Source organism: Lithobates pipiens, unplaced genomic scaffold (genome assembly GCF_037356315.1).
Source record: "Lithobates pipiens isolate NorthernLeopardFrog02 unplaced genomic scaffold, aLitPip1_a1.2 Scaffold_8, whole genome shotgun sequence".
In the NCBI taxonomy this organism is placed as follows: domain Eukaryota; kingdom Metazoa; phylum Chordata; class Amphibia; order Anura; family Ranidae; genus Lithobates; species Lithobates pipiens.
In genome coordinates this window covers 622,767,798-622,789,806 of record NW_027507903.1, presented here as the reverse complement: position 1 = coordinate 622,789,806, position 22,009 = coordinate 622,767,798, and the positions used below count along the sequence as shown (strand labels likewise).

At 42.8% G+C, this 22,009-nt stretch overlaps 1 protein-coding gene across 1 annotated transcript; it reads right to left on the bottom strand.

Moving 5' to 3' along the window:
• Window positions 1-10,689: 10,689 nt before the first annotated feature.
• LOC143962374 (olfactory receptor 10A3-like) lies at window positions 10,690-11,838 on the bottom strand. The gene is made up of 2 exons (XM_077471664.1): window positions 10,929-11,838; window positions 10,690-10,766 (listed from the first exon to the last, which is right to left on the bottom strand). Exons 1-2 carry the CDS (start codon window positions 11,836-11,838, stop codon window positions 10,690-10,692), a joined length of 987 nt encoding a protein of 328 aa, XP_077327790.1.
• Window positions 11,839-22,009: the final 10,171 nt, after the last annotated feature.

Genomic DNA, 22,009 nt, shown 5'->3' with positions numbered 1-22,009 from the left:
TGCTAGATGTGCCTAGTCACTTGCCACACTGCCTGTCACCAGAAGCGGAATGTCACTTGCCACATCACCTGCCACACTGCCTGCCACAAGATGTGGATTGCCACCTGCCACGTTGCCTGTCACCAGATGCGGAGTGAGTGGAGCGCCCCTTGTGGTATGTCAGGCAGACAGCTGAGGGGGTGAACTACAGGACCCAGCACACCTCACCTGTACTCCCACACACAGCTCACCTGTCACTGATGACGTCACATATCTGTGGGATCTCCCCTCTGGATGTTGCAGGGTGTCTCTCTCCTCATGCTGCAACTGGTCTCATCAGGCAGAGGGAGGGTCTGGGACTCTTCGGCTCTCAGTCTCTGTCTCCACCCTTCTGCCATCCCTAATTAGCTGTCTGGGGGGCAGGCAATCTGCGCAGCTGAACAAGGAACCCTGTTTTCACACACCGAGGAGCCAGGGAAGAGCGGCAATGTGGGGCAGGCAGTATGAGATGATGTCATCTCTCTGCTCCCCGCTGCACCTCCGAAAGACTGGCTTTGAGGGCGGAAGAGCGGTGATGCAGAGGGGGCGGAGAGAGATGATATCATCTCTACTTGCCTGCCCGCTCGCTTCTTCCATCCACCCAGTGCTCTCATGCCGGTAGCCCAGCATGTGTCTTGCGGCCGCCCGCACTCGCGGCCCACCTGTAGAAGGGCCACGGCCCGGTAGTGGGCTGGGGACTGGGGGTTGATGACCCCTGATCTAGCACACGAACCTTTTTTCTACCTTTGGCTCACTTGTACAATAAAAGCACACCGTACTATATGCCCATACCCTCCTGTTTGAAGAGGTTGAGCGGTGTCATATTTTTGGGTCCCGCAGTGAGTTGCTGGAGTCAGTGCTTCTGCCAGTGCTCTCTATCTCGGTGCTGGTGTCAGTGCTTCTTTATCTCAGTGCTGGTGTCAGTGCTCTCTATCTCGGTGCTGGTGTCAGTGCTCTCTATCTCAGTGCTGGTGTCAGTGCTCTCTATCACGTTGCTGGTGTCAGTGCTCTCTATCTCAGTGCTGGTGTCAGTGCTCTCTATCTCTGTGCTGGTGTCAGTGCCCTCTATCACAGTGCTGGTGTCAGTGCTCTCTATCACGTTGCTGGTGTCAGTGCTCTCTATCTCAGTGCTGGTGTCAGTGCTCTCTATCACGTTGCTGGTGTCAGTGCTCTCTATCACGTTGCTGGTGTCAGTGCTCTCTATCTCGGTGCTGGTGTCAGTGCTCTCTATCACGGTGCTGGTGTGGTGTCAGTGCTCTCTATCTCGGTGCTGGCATCAGTGCTCTCTATCTTGGTGCTGGTATCAGTGCTCTCTATCTCGGTGCTGGTGTCAATGCTCTCTATCACTGTGCTGGTGTGGTGTCAGTGCTCTCTATCTCGGTGCTGGTGTCAGTGCTCTCTATCTCGGTGCTGGTGTCAATGCTCTCTATCTCAGTGCTGGTGTCAGTGCTCTCTATCTCGGTGCTGGTGTCAATGCTCTCTATCTCAGTGCTGGTGTCAGTGCTCAGTCTCTATCGTGGTGCTGGTGTCAGCGTTCTATCTCAGTACTGGTGTCAGTGAGGGAGATAGCAACGGAGAAGCCAATCAGCAGGCAGTGCCAGCACCATGGCTGAGGATCAGCACTGGACTTCCGGTGAAGTGGACTAGGGATTCATTCACATGAATATTTTTGTCGGGACTAAACATTTCCTTGAAGCTACAGCAAAAAAGTTGATTAGTGGGTGAATTTTGAACAGTTTGTCATATTCAGGATGATTTCAAGGAGGGCACTGGGTATTATGATTGAAATATAAAAACCTTATTATCATCTCGTAACGTGTTCTGGGCATAAATGTAGAGTAGACTGACATATGATGTATAGGTTGGGTAGACCAATAGGCATGGACTTCATTCTTTTGTCAGTCCCGTGTTTATCGTTAGTCCAAGAAAAAATGTAAATTCCTCCACGGTGGGTGGGCATATGACAAATTAGGATTGCTGGCAATATATTGGCTGGTATACAGATTACACTGTTTTACAATGTAATTTAGCAGATCATCCGTGAACAATAAATGAAAAAAATAAAATGGAGTAACATTTTCTGTTTGTATGTGAGGGCCTGGCTGTAAAAGGGGGAATTGTAGGTTCTACCCAAGTAGCCATGTGGGATATAAAAGTACATCTGAGAGGCTAGTATGGGCCCTACCTCATTGTTGTGGGCAGGACACCCCGTTACTAGCACCTAGTCTATCATCTGGGACTGCTACCCTGCTTGTACTCACCACTGCACCAGGACTTGAAGCACTACTGGTGGATGCCTGCGTGTCATCTGGGAGTGCTGCGCGGCTTGTACTCACCACTGCCACAAGATTTACAGCACTGCTGGTGGATGCCTGCTCCTCCTCATACCTCCTGAACCTCTTTGTTTGGACTCTCTACTCCTCGGAATCTGTTGCTCAGCCACTGCTTTCAATTGACTCATGCTCACTATCTGACTTTGGAGAGAGTGACCTGCTACTTTTGTCCATCATAATCCGGAGTATCTGGAAAGTCTTTTCACTGCTGAATATTTTTTTAGACATGTTGATGCTAAATTGCTGATATTTATTCCTGTACAGATGTAGATTTGACAATGATACAGTGTGACATGTTGATCACTGGGACAGATGTTTTTTTACTGTGTGACAGATGTTGATCATTGGGACAGATGTACATAGATGTTGATTATTGGGACAGATGTTTACAGATGTTAATCACTGGGGCAGATGTGCACAGATGTTGATTACTGGTACAGATGTTGATCATTGTGACAGATGTACATTGATGTTGTTCACTGTGACAGATGTGCACAGATGTTGATCCCTGGGACAGATGTGCACAGATGTTGATCACGGGGACAGATGTGCACAGATGTTGATCACTGGGACAGATGTGCACAGATGTTGATTACTGGGACAGATGTTCACAGATAGTGATCAACATCTGTGTACATATGTCCCAGTGATCAACATCTGTGCACATCCGTCCCAGTGATCAACATTTGTGCACATCTGTCCCAGTGATCAACATCTGTGTACATTTATCCCAGTGATCAACAAGACAGATGTGCAGAGAAATACAGTAACTGATGGCACACAGATATTGTGCTCGTGACTGGTGGTAGTCTCTATAATAAGGCACTTAGGTTAGTGAAAGAGACATCATTTTGTTTACATTCCATGATGCCTCTGATTGGACACAGCCATCATGTGATCAGAAAGGCCAATCACAGGGCCCGATCAGACTATCCGGTGGACTTAGTCTGGTGGACAAACCGCTGTATAGTCTGCCGGACTGTCCGAACAAGCGGACCTGCCCACACACGGGACTTTTCCGGTGGACTATCTGCCGTACTTTTGAAATGAACAGACTTGCCCACACACACACACGAAGGAAAGTACGTTCATTTTGAGCACGGCTCCAGGTAGCAGGGACCAGCGAAGGAAGCATCGCTGGCCCCGTCACCTGGTATGGGGAAGCCCTACGCTGAAAAAATGGCGTGGGGGGTCCCCCCCCAGGTCCATATCAGACCCTTATCCGAGCACGTAACCCGGAGCGGTCAGAAAAGGGGGTGGGGACAAGCGAGCGCCCCCCCTCCTGAGCCGCGCCAGGCTGTGTGCCCTCAACATGGGGGTGCTTTGGGGAAGGGGGGGCCTTGCGCCCCCCCACGCCAAAGCACCTTGTCCCCATGTTGATGAGGACAAGGGTCTCTTCCCGACAACCCTGGCCGTTGGTTGTAGGGGTCTGCGGGCGGGGGGCTTATCGGAATACGTGAGCCCCCTTTAATAAGGGGGCCCCCAGATCCCGGCCTCCCACCCTATGTAAATGAGTATGGGGTACAATGTACCCCTACCCATTTACCTGTAAAAAAAATGTAAATAAAACACAACACACAAGGGTTAAAAATATTTTATTGCACAGCTCTGGGGGTCTTCTTCTGTCTTCAGGGGTCTTCTCGCCGGACTCCTCCGCTATCTTCTGCTAGCTCTTTTACTAGAGGAGGAGCCCGACTTTCTTCTTCATCGCCGCCCTCTTCTTCTGACTTCGGGGGTCTTGTCCCCTTCTTCGGGGGTCTTGTCCCCCTCTTCGGTTCTTCTTGTTGGGCCTCCACGCCTACTTCTAGCTCTTTTACAAGCAGTGGCCCAGTCTTCTATCGCTGCTGTCGCCGCTGTCTTCGTCGCCGCCTTCTGTTCTTCTCTTCTTCTGGGACTGGATCTCTCCCAGACCGGAGACGGCACCCAACCACCTCAGAATCCTTCTTTAGTTTCCTTGCCTCAGGCTAGCCAGCCCTGAGACATCAAAACCGGGTGGATCCACACCCCAGGCCATAGCCTTCCTGGGGGCTGGTCAGGAGGACCAGGGCCAGGAAGTCAGTACATCATTCTGGATCGGAACCCCGAACCACCTGACGTCCGCATCTTAAATACCCTCTCCCAGAAAGCACAGCGAGAGTGCCACTCCCACTGGGAGGGCTCAGAGAGAGAGTAACTTAAGCGCCTAACCAGACCATAGTTCCATGCCTGCCAGAAGAGACACTGCCCCCTGTGGCCAGGCTGAACATCTCACAGACCAGTCAGACTGATGCTGAAGTCTAAATTTAGACAATTGTACCCAAACCAAACTGCAGTTCAGGCATAACTCTAACTTAGAAAAAATGCATAGCGCGTGCTCTTCAGGAGCCGCCGCTACATGAAGCTGAGATCAGAGGGAATGTCATCACTTATAAAAGAGAGAAAAAGGTATTTATAATATACATATTACAAATATATCTACACAAAAATATTTTGTCTTTTATTTCTATTTCAATCTGGATTGGTTGTTTTACAAGGTGATCATTTACAATCACTTTAATAATGTTTACGTTTTATACCAGTGGCTGTAAGACGTAAGCAATTGCCACACGATAAATAGTATATAGATTTTTCAAGGCTTTTGTCATTGTTTCAGTAGGTTATCTTCAATACATTAAGAATGTGAGGCTGGGCTTCACATACTCATCTGTCTTTCATTTTCACATATTAAACAAAACCCTTTGTACTTCCAGTTATGGGGGGCATGTAACTCAGTTCATGTGAAAGTGCAGGGCCAATCATCTTGTTAAAATATTTTATTAAAGATTATCAGAAAACATTGAATGTAATGAGTAAAGAGAAAAAATGTACATCGTAATATTAAGATAATCTTATTATAGGGAAGTATATCTCTAGTCGCATATGACATCATATAATTGTTTAGTTAAGAATTAAATCAAGATAGATCTATGCAGTAAATGAATAGTTATCCATCTAAACAAGAATCTGCCATTTATATAAATGCATGTAGAGTCACTAGTATATTTGGTGCTCTTTTCAATAGTGGAACATTATGGTTAATCTACGGCTGATTTGGGGCCTAATATCAGCATAATTTTATGGTATGTCAACCAACTATAGTGGAGTTTACCTGAATTAAAAAGATAATATGAAAAATAAGGAGGGGAAAGAAGGAAAGAAAAGAAAGCAAGTGGGAAGAGGGTGGAATAGGAGGTCCCAAAGGTAGGTTACTCCCAGAGGGTAATGATATATCTACACATTAAATCCTCATCTACCATGGTAAAAGTACGTGGTCTTCGAAGTCTGGTGGCAAGCAATGTTTAATCCATGGTTTACATAGATTATTAAACTTTTTTATCTAAAGCTTCAATCTTTACATGTAACAGAGTTTGGTTCATTCTATGTTTGGTATCGGCTAAATTCAGAGTAGGTGTTTTCCAAGCTTTAGCTGTAGTCTGTTTAGCAGCTGTTAAGAGCTGTATTCATAATTTTAAACTGTTTTTGCTGTAGAAATTCCAGTTTAGAAGGGCCAATGCTAGGTCATGTGTAATAGTGCTTTCGAACATTACTGAGGCAAGCATGGAAATAAATGTCCAAAATTCTTATAACCACTGGACATTTCCACCATAGGTGTAAATGTGAACCCATCTCTGAACAGTCACAAAAACAGGAAGCAGAATGATCTGGAACATATTTAGAGTATCTAGCTGAAACTAAGTACCATTGTATGAGTACTTTGTATGCAGTCTCAGCTACTGTTACATTCGGTGAGAATTTGTTATGGATCATATCTCAGGCAATTCTGCAGTATTAATAGTATGACATGGATAATTTTCTCATTTGGCCACATAAGATGGTGGGGGTGAATCAGGTTTAGTAAGCAATTGAGAATAGAGTGATGAAATCTTTTCCTTACAATGTTGATCTTTCAAGCAAATTTTTTCAAAAATTTGCAGTTTTGTCATAGCAATTTTTGTATTTAGAGAGGGAGTGTAGACACTTTTAATTTGTAAATATTGAAATAATTCAGATTGGGGAAGCCCATGGGATTTACAGAAATCTTCAAAAGCTAATATTGATGAATCATAAACTAAATTGTGTAAGCATGAGATACTAGCCTTTGACCAGGCTCGGAAGGCCATGGGGGAAGTCCATGCTGTATACAAGGCCGGATTTTTGTGGAATGAAAGGAGTGGGTTATGTAAAGATTGTAGGCTGTACATAGTTCTGTGTCTATCCCATAGTCATAAAGAATGTTTAGTGATCGGGTTCAGAAGATTCTTACAATCCCTTGGACATAACCATAATATAGTCAATATCGGGAAATGTCACAGTCCACTGCTTCTATTGTAACCCAAAGGGGGGGTTTCAGTAGTAGCTTGATATTTTGACAGTGGTGCCACTTGAGTAGCCTTATAATATGTCATGAAATTAGGCAAGCCCAAGCCACCCTGCAATTAGGAGAGATGACACATGACACTTTGTGCAGGGACAGTTCTAAGCACGGGAAACAAGCGCTACTTTACAGGCATACTATACACACCCCCTAGGTACGAAATTTAAAGGAATATTACACTTTTAATTGTTTCACTTTTAGGCATTATTAAAATCACTGCTCCCGAAAAAACTGCCATTTTTAAAACTTTTTTTGCATTAATACATGTCCCCTGGGGAAGGACCCAGGCCTCCAAACACTTTTTATGACAATAACTTGCATATAAGTCTTTAAAATTAGCAATTTAGATTTCCCCCATAGACTTTTACAGGGTGTTCCGCGGATTTTTGAATTTCCCACAAACACCCCAAACTGTTCACTGTACGGCGAACGGGCGAACGGGCAATGTTTGAGTCGAACATGAGTTCAACTCGAAAATGAAGCTTATCCCTAGTGGTGAGCTGGATACCTAAGTAGGACAGACTGTGTGACATTAGACTTATCAGATAATGAATTGTTCAATGCTCTTGATTTCTGCATATTAACTTTAAGACCTGAAGTAGCTAAAAATTAGGGATAGCGATTTGTGGGGAGGATAAGAATAGAAGAATATAATCTGCAAATAAACACAATGTATGATGATATCCACCTAGTTCTATGCCTGTAATGGAAGCATCAGTTCTCTGGGCCAAGGTTCATAAGCAGGGTGAATAGAAGGGGAGAAAGAGGGCACCCTTTTCTTGTACTTTTTCCTATAATTAATATATGCTTTAGGTTGATTGTATAATGCAGAAATCCATTATAGGAAATGAGGGCCAAAGCCCCATTTCTGCACATTAAAATGCATATAAGACCATGACATAGAATCAAATGTTTTTTTTTAATGTCTAAGGAGAGAAAATGCGACAGGATGGAATGTGACATGATTTAGCAAAGTGAGATAAAAGGACCGCCCAATGAATATTATCGTTGGCTTGCCGAACAGGCATAAAACCTACTTGGTCACGGTATATACGATTTCCTATAAATCTATTCACTTTAGTGACAAGAACCTTAGCTAGAAACTTGATGTCTAAGTTCAACAGAGAAAAAAGACGATAATTTGACCAAATTGTATCATCGGTGTGGGGTTTGGGAAGCATGCATATAATTGCTGTCAATGTGAGGATGGAATTGAAGGCATTGGCTAAAACAGGAGATAACGTTTCTGCAAAAAGAAAATATAGAGCAGAGAACCCATTAGGTCCAGGTCTCTTATTAAATTGTAATATTTTTATAGCATTTAGCACTTCATTAGCTGAGATCTGAACTTCTAGCAAGTCTGCTTGCATTTTTAATAATGAGGGGAGAGAGATATGGGAGAAAAAAAATCATCTGCCTTATGCCCTGTACACACTATCGGACTTTCCGACGACAAAATCCGTGCAAGTGGGGACCGCAGGAAAGCCAGTTACCAAATCATTACAAGGGTATGAGATAAAACCAGGATATATTAGCCCAAACAAAAAACTGTAAATCCTAATAATCCTGAATGGGATTATTAAGGAAGATTCTAAACTGAAATATAATAGATAAACATTTTTGAGAAATGGTAACATTATGTAACCTGAATTTCAATTATTTGGAAAATCTTCAAAACTACCTCATTCATATGTAAAATTAAATAAAAAAACTAAAGAAAAAAGAAAAAAAATATGTAAATTAACTCAAAAACCCAATATTAATATATTGATAGAAAAAAATTATTAAGAAAAAAAATTAGGAAATAATTGTAGTAGAGATATGGGCCATCATAAGGCCATAAGATGGATAACCAGTATAGATTGACATAGTCTACCAAGCATTGGAATCCATTGAGTCAACAGGATCTGGATTTGGAGATCTGAAACAACCTCCTTTATTTGAACTTTGTCGTTGATTCTTCCGTGCTAAGGTAGGGGACTTATGTGAAAAAGATTAAACAGGTCTATCACGTGAAGTTTCTGGATTCTGTAATGGATTCATCAGATTTATGTCTTGAAGGGTTTTCTGTAATTCAGTTGCAGAACAAGTATATTTGGAACCACGATATGAGAACCGGACTGAAAAGGGAAGGTAGATTATTTGGTTTTGTTGTAGTAATTGAAGCAGAGATTTCAAGGCCTGTCTTTTATTAATTGTTAACTGTGTTAACAGGTCAGCAAAGAGTTCATAATTGTGACCTTTGAAGATTAGAGAATCTTTTGATCTTGCTGCAGACAGAAGCTGTTCCTTTGTGCGAAAAAAATTAAATGAAGCAATGATGCATATATATATATATATATATATATATATATATATATATATATATATATATATATATATATATATATATATATATATATATATATAGCACTGGCTCCTGACGAGCAGGAGCTATGGTTTTTTAAAAGTTAAATTTCCTGAAACCACAGTTTGGTTTTGGGGCTAATTTACAAAATGTATGGTTTCAGTACCAGTCCAGCTGGGTTGCACTGGGTTTCTCCTTGGCCACAGGTGTCGCTGTCACTGCTGGCAAGGGTAAGAATGCAGTTTAGCTGGGTGTACTGAATGCCACGTTTCTTTCAGAACCAGCCCAGTGGGAGTGTTCTCCTGCTGTGCATTCTGGGAGGTGGTATTTAAGGTACCAACATCACGTGATTCGGGGGTTCCAGAGAATATTTTCTGTCTGTTTGGCTCTGGTTCTCCTGACCAGTCCCATGGCCCTCCATTTCCAAGTCTCGGGGCTGGCTAGCCCAAAGCAACGCAACTGCAGGGACAGGCCTGAATGGATCTCGGGGCCTATTATTCAAAGGTGGTCCGTGCCATCTCATCTAAGGGAGAGGCCCAACAACTGGAGAAACCCCAGGGGAGGACTCTTCAGGAGAAGGTCGTGCACAAGGCTGGCTTCTATGAAGGAGCCTGGAGGCTCAGTTGAAGGACACTGCATGGATATACACTCATACGGTATCGCCAGATAGGCTGAGAGATACTGGTACCATATGATAGCTCTTTAAATTTGTCTATGTCCCTAAGTTACTCAAGTATTCTAAGCTCAAGTCTGTGGCAGAGAATTTTACTCAAGTATTCTAAGCTCAAGTCTGTGGCAGAGACTTTTACTCAAGTATTCTATGCTCAAGTCTGTGGCAGAGACTTTCTTTAGCACCCTGCCGGCTGCTGGTCCTTGTGAGAGGAGGTCTATCCGGGGGTTGTAAAATCCAGCTGTGAAACGGTTGCTATTCTCTGTATTTTTCTATAAGAGACTTTCTATTTTTGCAGGTATATATATATCTTACTATCATCCAATGTATAATTACTAATGGATAGTCTTGTTATTAGTGCCATTTTTTTACATATTTTAGAAGAAAAAAATTACTTTATATTTTTGCCGCTTGTGAATTCTCATCTTACTTGTGGGCAGGCGAAGCCCACAAGCATAAACTTCCAGGATACATCGCTGCTGTATTACCAGCATGCACTGCCCCTTCTCGTACATGTGCAGTAAGCACAGAAAGCTGCGCAGAAAACTTCTGATAATGACATCACAACAGATTTACCGCGATCCTAGCCTTCGGCGCTGCCAACTGACTCCCAGGAAATGATGACAAACATCTCCCAGGAGCACTAGTGTGCACAAGCACCAAGGGAAATTATGTCAAGTGCCACAGAGAAGAAGGGGCACATTACAAGGTACCACATAGCAACAGGCATGAAAAAGTGCATGAAAAAGTGAAATGGTAGGAAAAAAATTTTTTTATTTCCAAATGCCATTGACTATGTTTACAAATAAAATTCCCTTAAGTTGCAACTTCCCTCTAATTAACTCTAAAGTAAGAGATTTTTAAAATGGAAAAGACCACAGGTAAAAGAAAAAAATACCTAAGGGGTTCACAAATGAAGAGCTAGCAATCAATCACTTATTGGAAAAATAATGCCACTGCCACTTGAGTAATATATAGATTTCAGCTTTAACCTTTTTTGGATAACTACAGAAAATATTAATACTTGCAAGATTAACTAAAATATTCTAAAACTAGACGCAATCAATTTACATGAAACCAGGAATTTGAAACTCTTTTGAGTCGCAGAAACAAGTAAAACAAAGATATAATTTTAGTGTAATTGAAGTGTTTTAAATTGTATTAAACTTTTTTTAAGGCTTTTTCTGATCTCCTGATTCCTCAGACTGTAGATAATGGGATTCACCAGTGGAGTTGCCACAATGTAGAAAAGAGACATAAATTTGTTTGTGTTAGGTGATCTTTTATCAGATGGTGTTAAGTAAATGGTCATCAAGCTCCCATAATATGTGCACACAGTAGCCAGGTGAGAGCTACATGTAGAAAAGACTTTCCTTCGTCTACTATTTGATGAAGAAAGGTGTAATATAGTGAAGGAGATTAAGACATAGGTCACAATAATAAAGGCAAAAGGAACAAAAATAACTAAAATGGACAGAGAAAGATCAATTAATATGAGCAAGGAAGTGTCTGAAGTAGACAACTCTAGCACTGGACCAGAATCACAGAAGAAGTGATTAATGTTATTCCCACCACAGAAATGTAACTGATACACTAAAATAAATTCACCGGACCCAAAGACAACCACTAACCAAGACCAGACAACCATTTTAAGACAGATACGGAGCTCCATGATTGAATGATAGCGCATTGGGTTACATATGGCCACATAACGATCATAGGACATAATTGCAATAAGTAAACATTGCACAATTCCACAAATAGCAAAGCAATGCATCTGGATCCTGCAGGCAATAACAGATATTACGATTCCATCTTTTAGTATCATTTCTAACATCATTGGGATAACGGTGGTAGTTATCATGAGGTCAGCTATTGCCAAGTGTTTGAGGAAGTAGAACATTGGGATTTTAAGACAGTCATTAATCGATATTAAAACAATAATGATGAGGTTTCCATTTAATATCACTATATAGGATAAGAAAAACACAACGAAGAGAAGACTTTTAAATCTATGGAGGTTTTGAAATCCAAGAAGCAAAAATTCAGCTACTTCAGTTTGGTTGTCTTCACACATGTCTTCAAGAAAGAGTCAATACAAGAACACAAAAATGGTCATCCTTCTGCATGAAAGTTCAACATTTTTAATGCAGTATCTAACAAGACAAAAGTTTAGTATCATGAAAGCCATACATTAAATGATACAGTATAAAGTAGAGCAGGGATATGCAATTAGCCGACTTCCAGCTGTTGCAAAACTACAAGTCCCATCATGCCTCTGCCTCTGGGTGTCATGCTTGTGGCTGTCAGAGTCTTGCTATGCCTCATGGGACTTGTAGTTTTGCAACAGCTGGAAGTCCACTAATTGCATATCCCTGAAATAGAGTGATACAACCTTTCTGTCTGGCTCTGTGGGACCTCCATCGGCGGCTTTCAATCATGCAGGCATTGCAGGAACAACGTCACCCAGTGTACAGGGTGAAGATGTGAAACTGTGTCCCCATCCTGGAGACGGGGATGAGACCAATGGTGGCATGTGCAAAAATGCATGTAATGTTTGTGGCATGCAATGATTTAGGACCAAATTTTGTGTTACACCACAGTGAACTGAAGAGTCTATAATTGGGCAAAATATGGGGCTAACCAGTGGCAAAATAAATGCTGTCCATAAGTCGGTGGTGTCACTGGAAGGAAAAAAAATGCCCTACATCCATGGTGTCACTGGGAGGAAAAAAATGTCACTAAGTCTGGGGTGTCATTGAAAGAATAAAATGTACCTGCATCTGTGGTGTGACCAGAAGGAAAAAATTTCCCTGTGCCTAGGGTATCACCGGAAGGAAAACATTATCCTGTGTTGGTGGTTTCACTGGAAGGAACAATGTTCCTCTGTCTGTGGTGTCAGTCTGAGGAGAGCTCAATAGTGCATATTGTGAAGCTGCTGTTCTCAGGAGTACATATCACACAAGGCACAGGGATTAGCATTGCATATATTGATGAATGCAGGGCTCCGGAGTGTGTGTTATGCAGGGCTCAGAAGTGTAGGTATGAGTATTGCACAGGTCTCAGGGCTCAAAATTGTATATTGCAAATCCTGTAGGGATGGGAATCCCATAGTGAACAGGGCTCGGTAGTGGGTAACCAACTAGTACAGAGCACTAGCTGCAATTCCCGAGTACAGAGCTCTCTACTAAACCAGCCTCCAGCCACGGCATACAAAGCTCTTCTCTCAACCCTCTTTCTCTCTCTCCCCAGTGGTAAGGAACTGTCTTATGTTCCATAAAATGTTTCTGTGCATAGTGCCCCTCAAACTAGCATTAAAGTAAAATGTAATATACAATACTGTGCAAAAGTGTGAAGAAATGCTGTAAAGTAAGAATGATTTAAAATATATATTTTAATTGTTCATTTTTATCAATTTACAAAATGCAAAGTAAACCAATGATAGAAAAATCAAATCAATATTTGGTGTGCCTACCCTTTCACTTCAAACCAGCATCAATTGTTACCCTTGAACACTTGCACAAAGTCAGGTGCTAATAATCATCCATTTCATATGTAGGCTGAAATGCAGTCATTAACAGAATGAATGAATGAATAACTTTTATAGTGCTACATATGCACCAGTGTCGATCTGGATCATCAGCTTCTTCCTGAAGGCCAGATGGTTTCTTCTGAGCAGATGTTGATATGGTGCAGTCATTTACCCCACAGGGTCCCAACACGCTTACAAACACATGCTGGGGCCAATCTATAGGCAGGATCTGATTAACCTATCAGCATGTCTTTGGAATGTGGGAGGAAACTGGAGTACCCAAAGGAAACCCATGCAGGAACAGGGAGAACATGCAAACTATAGGCAGATGCTGTTGTAGATGGGATTTGAACCAGCAGCCCTATTGCTGCTAGGTGAAAGTGCTAATCACTACACCACTGTGCAGCCCCAGAAACAGCTGTGTAGGAGGCTTAAACCTGGGTGAGAAACAGTCAGTCTCTCCTACTAAGGTGAGGTTGTGAAAGACAGTTTCATGTCACAGGTCACACATCATGGCAAAACTGAGCACAGCAACAGGACACAAGGGGGGTTATTTACTAAAGGAAAATCCACTTTGCACTGCAAGTGCACTTGGAAGTAAAGTCTCTGTAGATCCAAGGGGGACATGCAAGGAAAATAAAAAACAGCATTTTAGCTTGCACATGATTGGATGATAAAATCAGCAGAGCTTCCACTTATTTCAGATCTACCCCTTAAATTTAGAGTGAGTGCACTTTCAAGTGCATTTGCAGTGCAAAGTGGATTTGCCTTTCGCAAATAACCCGTAAGGTAAGTATACCACATTAGCAAGGTCTCTCCCAGGCAAAGATTTCAAAACAGACTGGGGCCTTTAAGATGCATTTTTAAAGTTCTTTTGCAGAAGCACAAAGAAACGTGATGGTGAGGACAGTAGATGCAGTGGTCAGCCAAGGAAACCTAATGCAGCAGATGAAATACACATCACACTTACTTTTCTTCGACATCAGAAAATATTTAGCAGTGCCATCAGCAAAGAACTGTCAGAATCCAGGGGGACTCAGGTGCACTCATTTACTGTTCAGGGAAGTTTGGTCAGAAGTGGTCTTCATGGAAGAATATGTGGCCGAAAAGCCAAAACTCCAACTAGGAAACAAGGCTAAGTGACTCAACATTAGGAATTGGGGTGCAGAAAAATGGCAGCAAGTGCTATGGACTGGTGAGTCAACATGTAAAATATTTGGCTGTTACAGGAGATTGTTTTTTTGCCAAAGGGCTGGTGAATGGTATAATGATGAATGAAGGCGCGTGATTAGCCCCAAATTTATTCTGCAATAGGACAATGACCCCAAACATACAGCCAATGACAATAAGAACTTTCTTCAGCATAAAGAAGAACAATCAAGGAGTCCTGGAAGTGATAGTTTGGCCCCACAGAACCTTGATCTCAACATTATCGAGTCTGTCTGGGACTAATTAACGAGGTAGAAGGTATTTGAGGCAGCCTACATCCACAGAAGATCAGAGGTTAGTTCTCCAAGATGTTTGGTACAACCTACCTGCCGAGTTCCTGCAAGTGTACCTATAAGAATTGATGCTGGTTTGAAGGCAAAGGTGGTCACACCAAATATTGATTTGATTTGGATTTCTCTTCTGTTCGTTTACTTTCCATTCTGTGAATTGATTAAAAAAAATAATAAAATAAACTAATAACACTTCTATTGTTGAAAGTATTTTTAATTTGCAGCATTTTTTACACCTGCCTAAGACTTTAGCACAATAGTGTACTGTATAAAGGTATAGCCAGGTGTCATGACTCTGCGGTAATACTTTCATGCCCTATGTGTCTCTGACCTGGTCTGTGTATCACCCTTAGGGCTTGCACTCTCACACCTGCATGGTTAAGTAATCTTCCCTCAGTGTGACTCCACCCTTTCCTCAACAGGAACCACTATTTAACACTGTGTTCTCCAAGCCTCCCTTGCTGAGCAATATTGTTTGTTTGGTTTCCTGTTTCCTGTTTGCTGTGTGCTCTACATCTGTCTCTGTTACCAATCTCGGCTTGTTCTTGACTATCCCTGCCTACATGTAACTCTGACCTTTGGTGTATTCTCTGTCTATCCTTGTCTGTTAGTCGCCCCGACCTTTGACTCATCTCCTTATTATCCCTTGTTGTCCTGGGCTGCTGCTCTATCCTCCTGTAGCCTACCTTGAGCTGGGAGACCCTGGGGGCAACGACCTGGAGTCAGTTGCAGTGCAGGCCATCTTCACCGCTAGAGGATCTGGTGAACACCTGCTGGCTCTTAGACTCCACACCTGGGAAATCTTATGCTCTAGCTTCCAGTTGGATCCAAGTTGGTGCTTCAGTGGATCTGTCTTCCGGAACCACCCAGAGTTCCATCCACAGCGGTCAGCCGTAGGGTACACTACCTTAGAGGTGCACTCCTGACTCCAACGGTGTGCATCTGTCTCCTGAACTCAGGTGACCTGACACCAGGAGCTGGCTAAATTGCCTGCAGTATCATGGGATGCATGAAAACATCTGCCACAGTGGGGTTGTTTCTTCTAGTGCTCGACATAGACTCTGCTTTGTCACATCCTGAATGCAGAGTGGGTGAGAAATTATAGAAGAGTGAAGGGTCCTGGGAAACGTAGTCCAAGAAGCCCATATTTTCACTGGGGACTAACCGTCATGGACTACAAGTTCCAGCCAGCTGGAGAGAGAGAGAACAAAATGCTGGGAGAGATGATAAATATCCTGTGTTTGGGAGGAGTCAGTCTCTTGGGACCATGGCCTTCATCTGGAAGCAGTGACCTGGATGGTTGTGAAAGAGCAAGCCTATGCTGCGGCCTAGGCAGCTAGGGAGAGCCTCCAGGAGAGGGAGGACGTATCCACCATCTACAGTTTCTGGACCATCTGGTGACAGTTGGAAGGTCACCCTCATCGTCTGCATCACAGATCCAGCTGAGCTACGGCACTGAGTTGTGTGTGACTGAGCACCATTTCTTGAGCACAGTATCCACAGGAGCCTGCTTCAGGATCTTTATAACAGTCTTTTGAGCCTGGTATTGCCTGGATTGGTGAGTGGGTGTAAGTTTATACTCTTTACTTTACACCCCAAAAGACACTGCATGCAGACACCTTTACTTTGACCTTTCTCTCTAAAGCTCTATAAGGAGACAAAATTACGACCACTATTGCAAATGGGCCCCTTTGTTTGAGCGAGCTAAAGATACAGGACACCTGCAATAAGAGTTTTTTTAAAGCATATAACATTTCTGTTTATTCTAGCCAACCATCTTCTCTATATCAGCAGGAGCTGTCTTTCTCTCGCTGATTTTTTCAGCTGCCCCAGTAATAATGATGTGTCTGAATCTTAAGGCTGAATTTCAGTTACATTGGTCCAGCTTGGACTAATATATGTAAGTATGTGCCATATCTGTGGGATCCTTTTGGAATCTGTAAATCAATGTAGCCGGCACCGTTACTACTGTGATCTGCACTAGCTTCTGGATCTCGTGTCAAGCAGCTGCCCTACTGCTTGCTTAAGACTGGAGGTCACCATTTGGCATGGGCGTCATTCAGGGGACACTTTGCATTTTCTCAATAAATGCAAATTGTTCTTTGATTGGATGAGGTGGAGATTGTGGCATCACCACCCCACCTTTCCACCTCATCCAATTAGAGAGTGTGTGGTTAAATTGAGAAAATTCAAAGTGTTCACTGAGTGGTATCTGTGCTGAGCAAGCAGCCTCCTGTGTTCACAATGCAGCAGGTCAGCCCCTAAGCATGGGGCTCGGAAGCTGGTGGAGATCACTGGAGTAGCAGTGCCTGCAACTATGATTAACGGGGATACCACAGGTACTCTAGATACATACAGATCCAAGCTGGACCAATGTTACTACGTTGTATGTATAGCCCTTTTCTGCAGGGTTTATGAGAAAAGACCCTTCCCAAACAGGATATTGTGCTAAACCTGTAGGTAAATAAGAGAATCAGAATCTTTGTGAAGTGGAAGAGTGTGATTGATAATAAAGTTGGCAGAGCCTACGTTAATTACAATAACACTACCCATAAGCATACAGTAGATACACACCAGTATGGAATAATACAAGTTTTATTTAAACATGCATCCAATGCACAATCAAGTAATATTAAAAAATGTATAAATAATTATTAGAAGAAATACTTCAAGATGAATGTTGCACCAAAGTCCAAGTTGCCCCTGAGGACGATCATAATGTAGCATCTGTCTTGGTATCAGAGACCCCCGAGGAAGATCATAATGTAGCATCTGTCTTGGTGTCAGAGACCCCCTGAGGACGATCATAATGTAGCATCTGTCTTGGTATCAGAGACCCCCTGAGGAAGATCATAATGTAGCATGTGTCTTGATGTCAGAGAACCGAAGACAAGATCTGTGATGATGAGAAGATCCTCTAACCAGCCTGGACTACAGTTTCTCACCAGCAGAAACTGTGGTGTGATACTGGATCTCAAAGTCAACCTATCTACTCTCCACCTTAGTCTTTTATACCTTCTAATCTGCCATGCAGCCAGACCTTTTATTACCTGTATGCCATCAGATGCCTAAAATTGTTCTACCCTATGCTGGTTCCTTAGCCCTGAGGTAAAACTAGCTATAAATTTCCAGAACAGAATTGACAGGGTTACGTAGATTAACAGGAGCTTCAAATAAATTATATTTTAATAAACAGGTTTACCTACTAATATACTTGAAGGTAACCTCTACACACATACTGTAGCACAGACTTAGCTATTTGGCATTGTGAATGTGAGATACAGTCATAACAATAAGACAGAGATATTTTTGTCACCAGTCTACATATACTGTATATACACTGTATTGTTAAAAGTATTGGGACGCCTGCCTTTACACCCACAGGAACTTTAATGGCCTCCCAGTCTTAGACCGTAGGGTTCAATATTAAGTTGGCCCAGTTGAGTTGGGAAGACTGTTCACAAGGTGTGGGAGTATGTCTATGGGAATGTTTGGCCATTCTTCCAGAAGTGCATTTGTGAGGTCAGGTACTGATGTTGGATGAGTAGGGCTGGCTTGCAGTCTCTGCTCTTATTCATCCCTTATTCAGCAAGTTTGGGGTGGAGGAACTTGACTGACTTGACCTTAACCCGATAGATCATTGGGATTAATTAGAGTGGAGATTGGGAGCCAAGTCTTCTTGTGCTTCTGGAAGAATGGTCAAACATTCACATAGACACACTCCTAAATCTTGTGGACACCCTTCCCAGAAGAGTTGAAGCTGCAAAGTGTGGGCCAACTCAATATTGAACCCTACGGACTAAGACTGGGATGCCATTAAAGTTCATGTGCGTGTAAAGGCAAGCATCCCAAATATATATCCAATAAGTAAGATGAAGTGTGCAATTAATCATTGCAGAGCAATCAAGCCTTCCCATAGGCAATATATAGAAAAGAAAAAACAAAGAATTTATTAAAATTTGCTCCAAATCATGACAGTCTCAGGCTAGGTTGTTAGCACGCTTCTTCAGCTGAAGGATCTAATGGTCATGTGTACCTGTTATGATGGTAAAGGAACAGCATTGAATTAGACTTATGTTAAGTTGCTCTGAGCTGCAGAGGTATGATGGAGTCTCAGAGATCCGATATCACGTCTACACCTTGCGCTGATATTTGAAGGTCTTCCTCTCACAGCAAGAAATGTCCAGGCTCTTTTTTATGTCATTTGGTATTTCCTTGGGGATTTGTCTTGTGTGAATATTATATATATTATTATTATTATTATTATTATTATTATTATCCTTACCCCAGGAGCTGCACAAATTGTCAGGTGAGTACTTTAGTTCTAATTAGCGTGTCAGGAACAAAATAAATAACAGACTGTGTTTGTAATGTCTGTGGGGACTACTCAACCTACTTGGAATTAAATTGAATTATTTTATTTATCATAATCCAATCTCATGATTAAAGGATCTTTACATTTTAAATGTAGATGGGTGCCAGTAAATTGGTTTAACCTCTGCTGTCTTGTTCAATATTTTATTGATTTTAGCAAATTCTCTTGGACTCTTGGAATACAAAGAGCAACGTCAGTTTAATATAAATTTGTAATATTTGTAATAGTCTGGTATTTTGGTGCAGGTTGGGAGTTGTCTGTGGTCAGGAGTAATGTGGATGTAATATAATACAATAATATTTATTAAAATGCCTACATGGTATGGCTAACCCTGAAGAAGTCAAGTGGGTAAGTGATGCAATGCGTCCGACAATGCTGGGTGGCTTTACTTCTAGTCAAGAGTAGAGATGGCCTTGCGGTTCGCCCCTGGCGGTCGGTTTGCGGAGAACTTTGCTCGTTCGTGATTCGCCAAACCGGCGGACTTCTGGCGCTGTTCGCGGTGGACATATTAGTTTACATTGTAAAGAACTTTGTCCCATGACGCATCCATCATGGGGTACAGGACAGCCAGTTGAGACATTTCGGCACATGGACATACTCCCTACCTTTTAAATACACCTGATCACCTGATCTGGCGGCCATTTTACATTATGTCTTTTGTCAGTGTAGGGAAAGGACGCTGTGTGGAGCAGGGACAGTCAGTCTGTAATCACTAGCTATTACTATTAGGTCCACAAAAGTAATTTTAAGGACTGGTATAGGTGTACAGTATATAGGGTTGTAATACACGTATAATATACGTTCTTTCAAATATAGAAAGCATAGTAAAGTGCACTGCAGCGCTGACCGATTCTGCAGCTGTCGTTTCTCAGTGTAGGGACAGTTTGGTGTTTGGAGCAGGGACAGTCTGCAATTCACTAGCTACTAGCTAGCTACTATTAGGTCCACAAAGGTCATTTTAAGGACTTGTATAGGTGTACAGTATATAGGGTTGTAACACATGTATAATATACTTTCTTTCAAATGTAGAAAGCATATTATAGTGCACTAAGGACTGGTATAGGTGTACTATTTGGTGTGCAGCATATAGGGGTGTAATACACATCTAAAATACTTTCAAATATAGAAAGCATAGTATAGTGCATTTCCACTGTTCAGCATTGTGACTTCTGAGTGGTTCTGCAGCGATACTACAAAGAGTGATAAACACAATTAGTAAAAAGTATTATAACTGGTGTGATAAACCAGTGCCCCCCCCCCAAAATGACAAATTAAAACGGGGTGTTATATACCTTCTTCTGCACTTCTCTAGAGACTTTTGTCACAGGGTCATTTAAAAATGACAGGCAGAGGAAGAGGCAGGCCCTTCCGAAGGGGTGGTAGGGGTAGGGCAGGAGCAACAGGCTTGAGCCAAAGTGGGAAATTGCAGAAGGTGCATTCAATTACGTCAAAGGACGCACCAGACTTGGTTGAGTGGCTCACTCAGCCTTACTCTTCTGCACCCTCCTCATCCTCTCAATCTGCACCCTCTTCACTCTCTGCTGTGTGCACCCCCAAAGACACTACCACCAACACCACCACCACCATATACCCTCCGCTTGAGTCACAGGAATTATTTTCCAATCCATCACAAGACATTTGCGATGCGCAGCCATTCTTGACATTGGATCAGGAAGAGGAGGTAGCAACAAGCACCACTCAGCAGTTTGAGGACAGTACCCAGATCAGCCCAAGGAGGTTGGCCCCTGGTGTTGCTGCCTACTCCGAGATCTCTAATTATAGCGGTGGGGAAGGTGACATTGATGATGACATGTCTAGGGATGTCACGTGGGTGCTCACAAGAGAGGAAGAGGAGGGGAGTTCAGAGGGAGATATGGATCAGCAGATAGGGAGGAGAAGCAGGCGGAACTTACATTGCACAGGAGGGACAAACCAGACTTCTAATGTATCAAGAACGAGGCATCGACCATGTACTGTCACATCTGGCGCTCCCAGGACGCTGGCACATGGCTCCGCAGTGTGGGCTTTTTTTAATGTGTCCGCTGCTGACAATAGTTTTGCCAACTGCAGCCTTTGCAGTCAACACATAAGTCGTGGTAAGCCCAACTCTCACCTAGGGACGACCGCCTTAAGAAGGCACATCAGCTGCCATAACGGAGCCCAGTGGGAGCAACGGAACCCACAAAGCCACACTCCAGGCTTTCACTGTCCAAGTAACAACAAGGCCTGGGGAATGCCCAGGAAAAATCCAAGCCTACTTACCCCCAGCTCGCAGACAACCAGATTGACCTAACAGTACATTAAAAACGAGTTTAGTCCACACACATTTGCAAATGCATGTGTAAGGCACCCTTGTATCTGTGGGCTCTCACTGTCCAGCCTCATCTTCTACTTCTCCTTCTCCTCTCTCCTCAGAATTGTCCTCCACTCCACCTTCTATCATGCCGTCCTCATGATAAAAAGGAACAGGAATATTTAGTCCCATCGGCCCCTAGGATTCCAGTCATATATTACCTTCCTAAGGTACACAAGGACCCAGTCAACCCGCCTGGTCGACCGATCGCGAGCGGGATAGACTCGGTCACCTCAAGGATTGGGAAACATATCGATTTTTATTTGCAACCTTTAGTTAGAGATACACCCTCCTATTTGAAGGACACCCATGATACCATCAATAGGCTAGAAAAAGTGGAATATCATGATGATTTTCTCCTGGTAACAGCAGATGTGTCAGTCTTATATACATTTATTCCGTTAGATTTAGGTTTGGCTGCGGTGGATTCTTTCCTATTTAAGAAATCTGCCCTGCCGTAGATTCATAAGAACTATTCTATGGAATTAT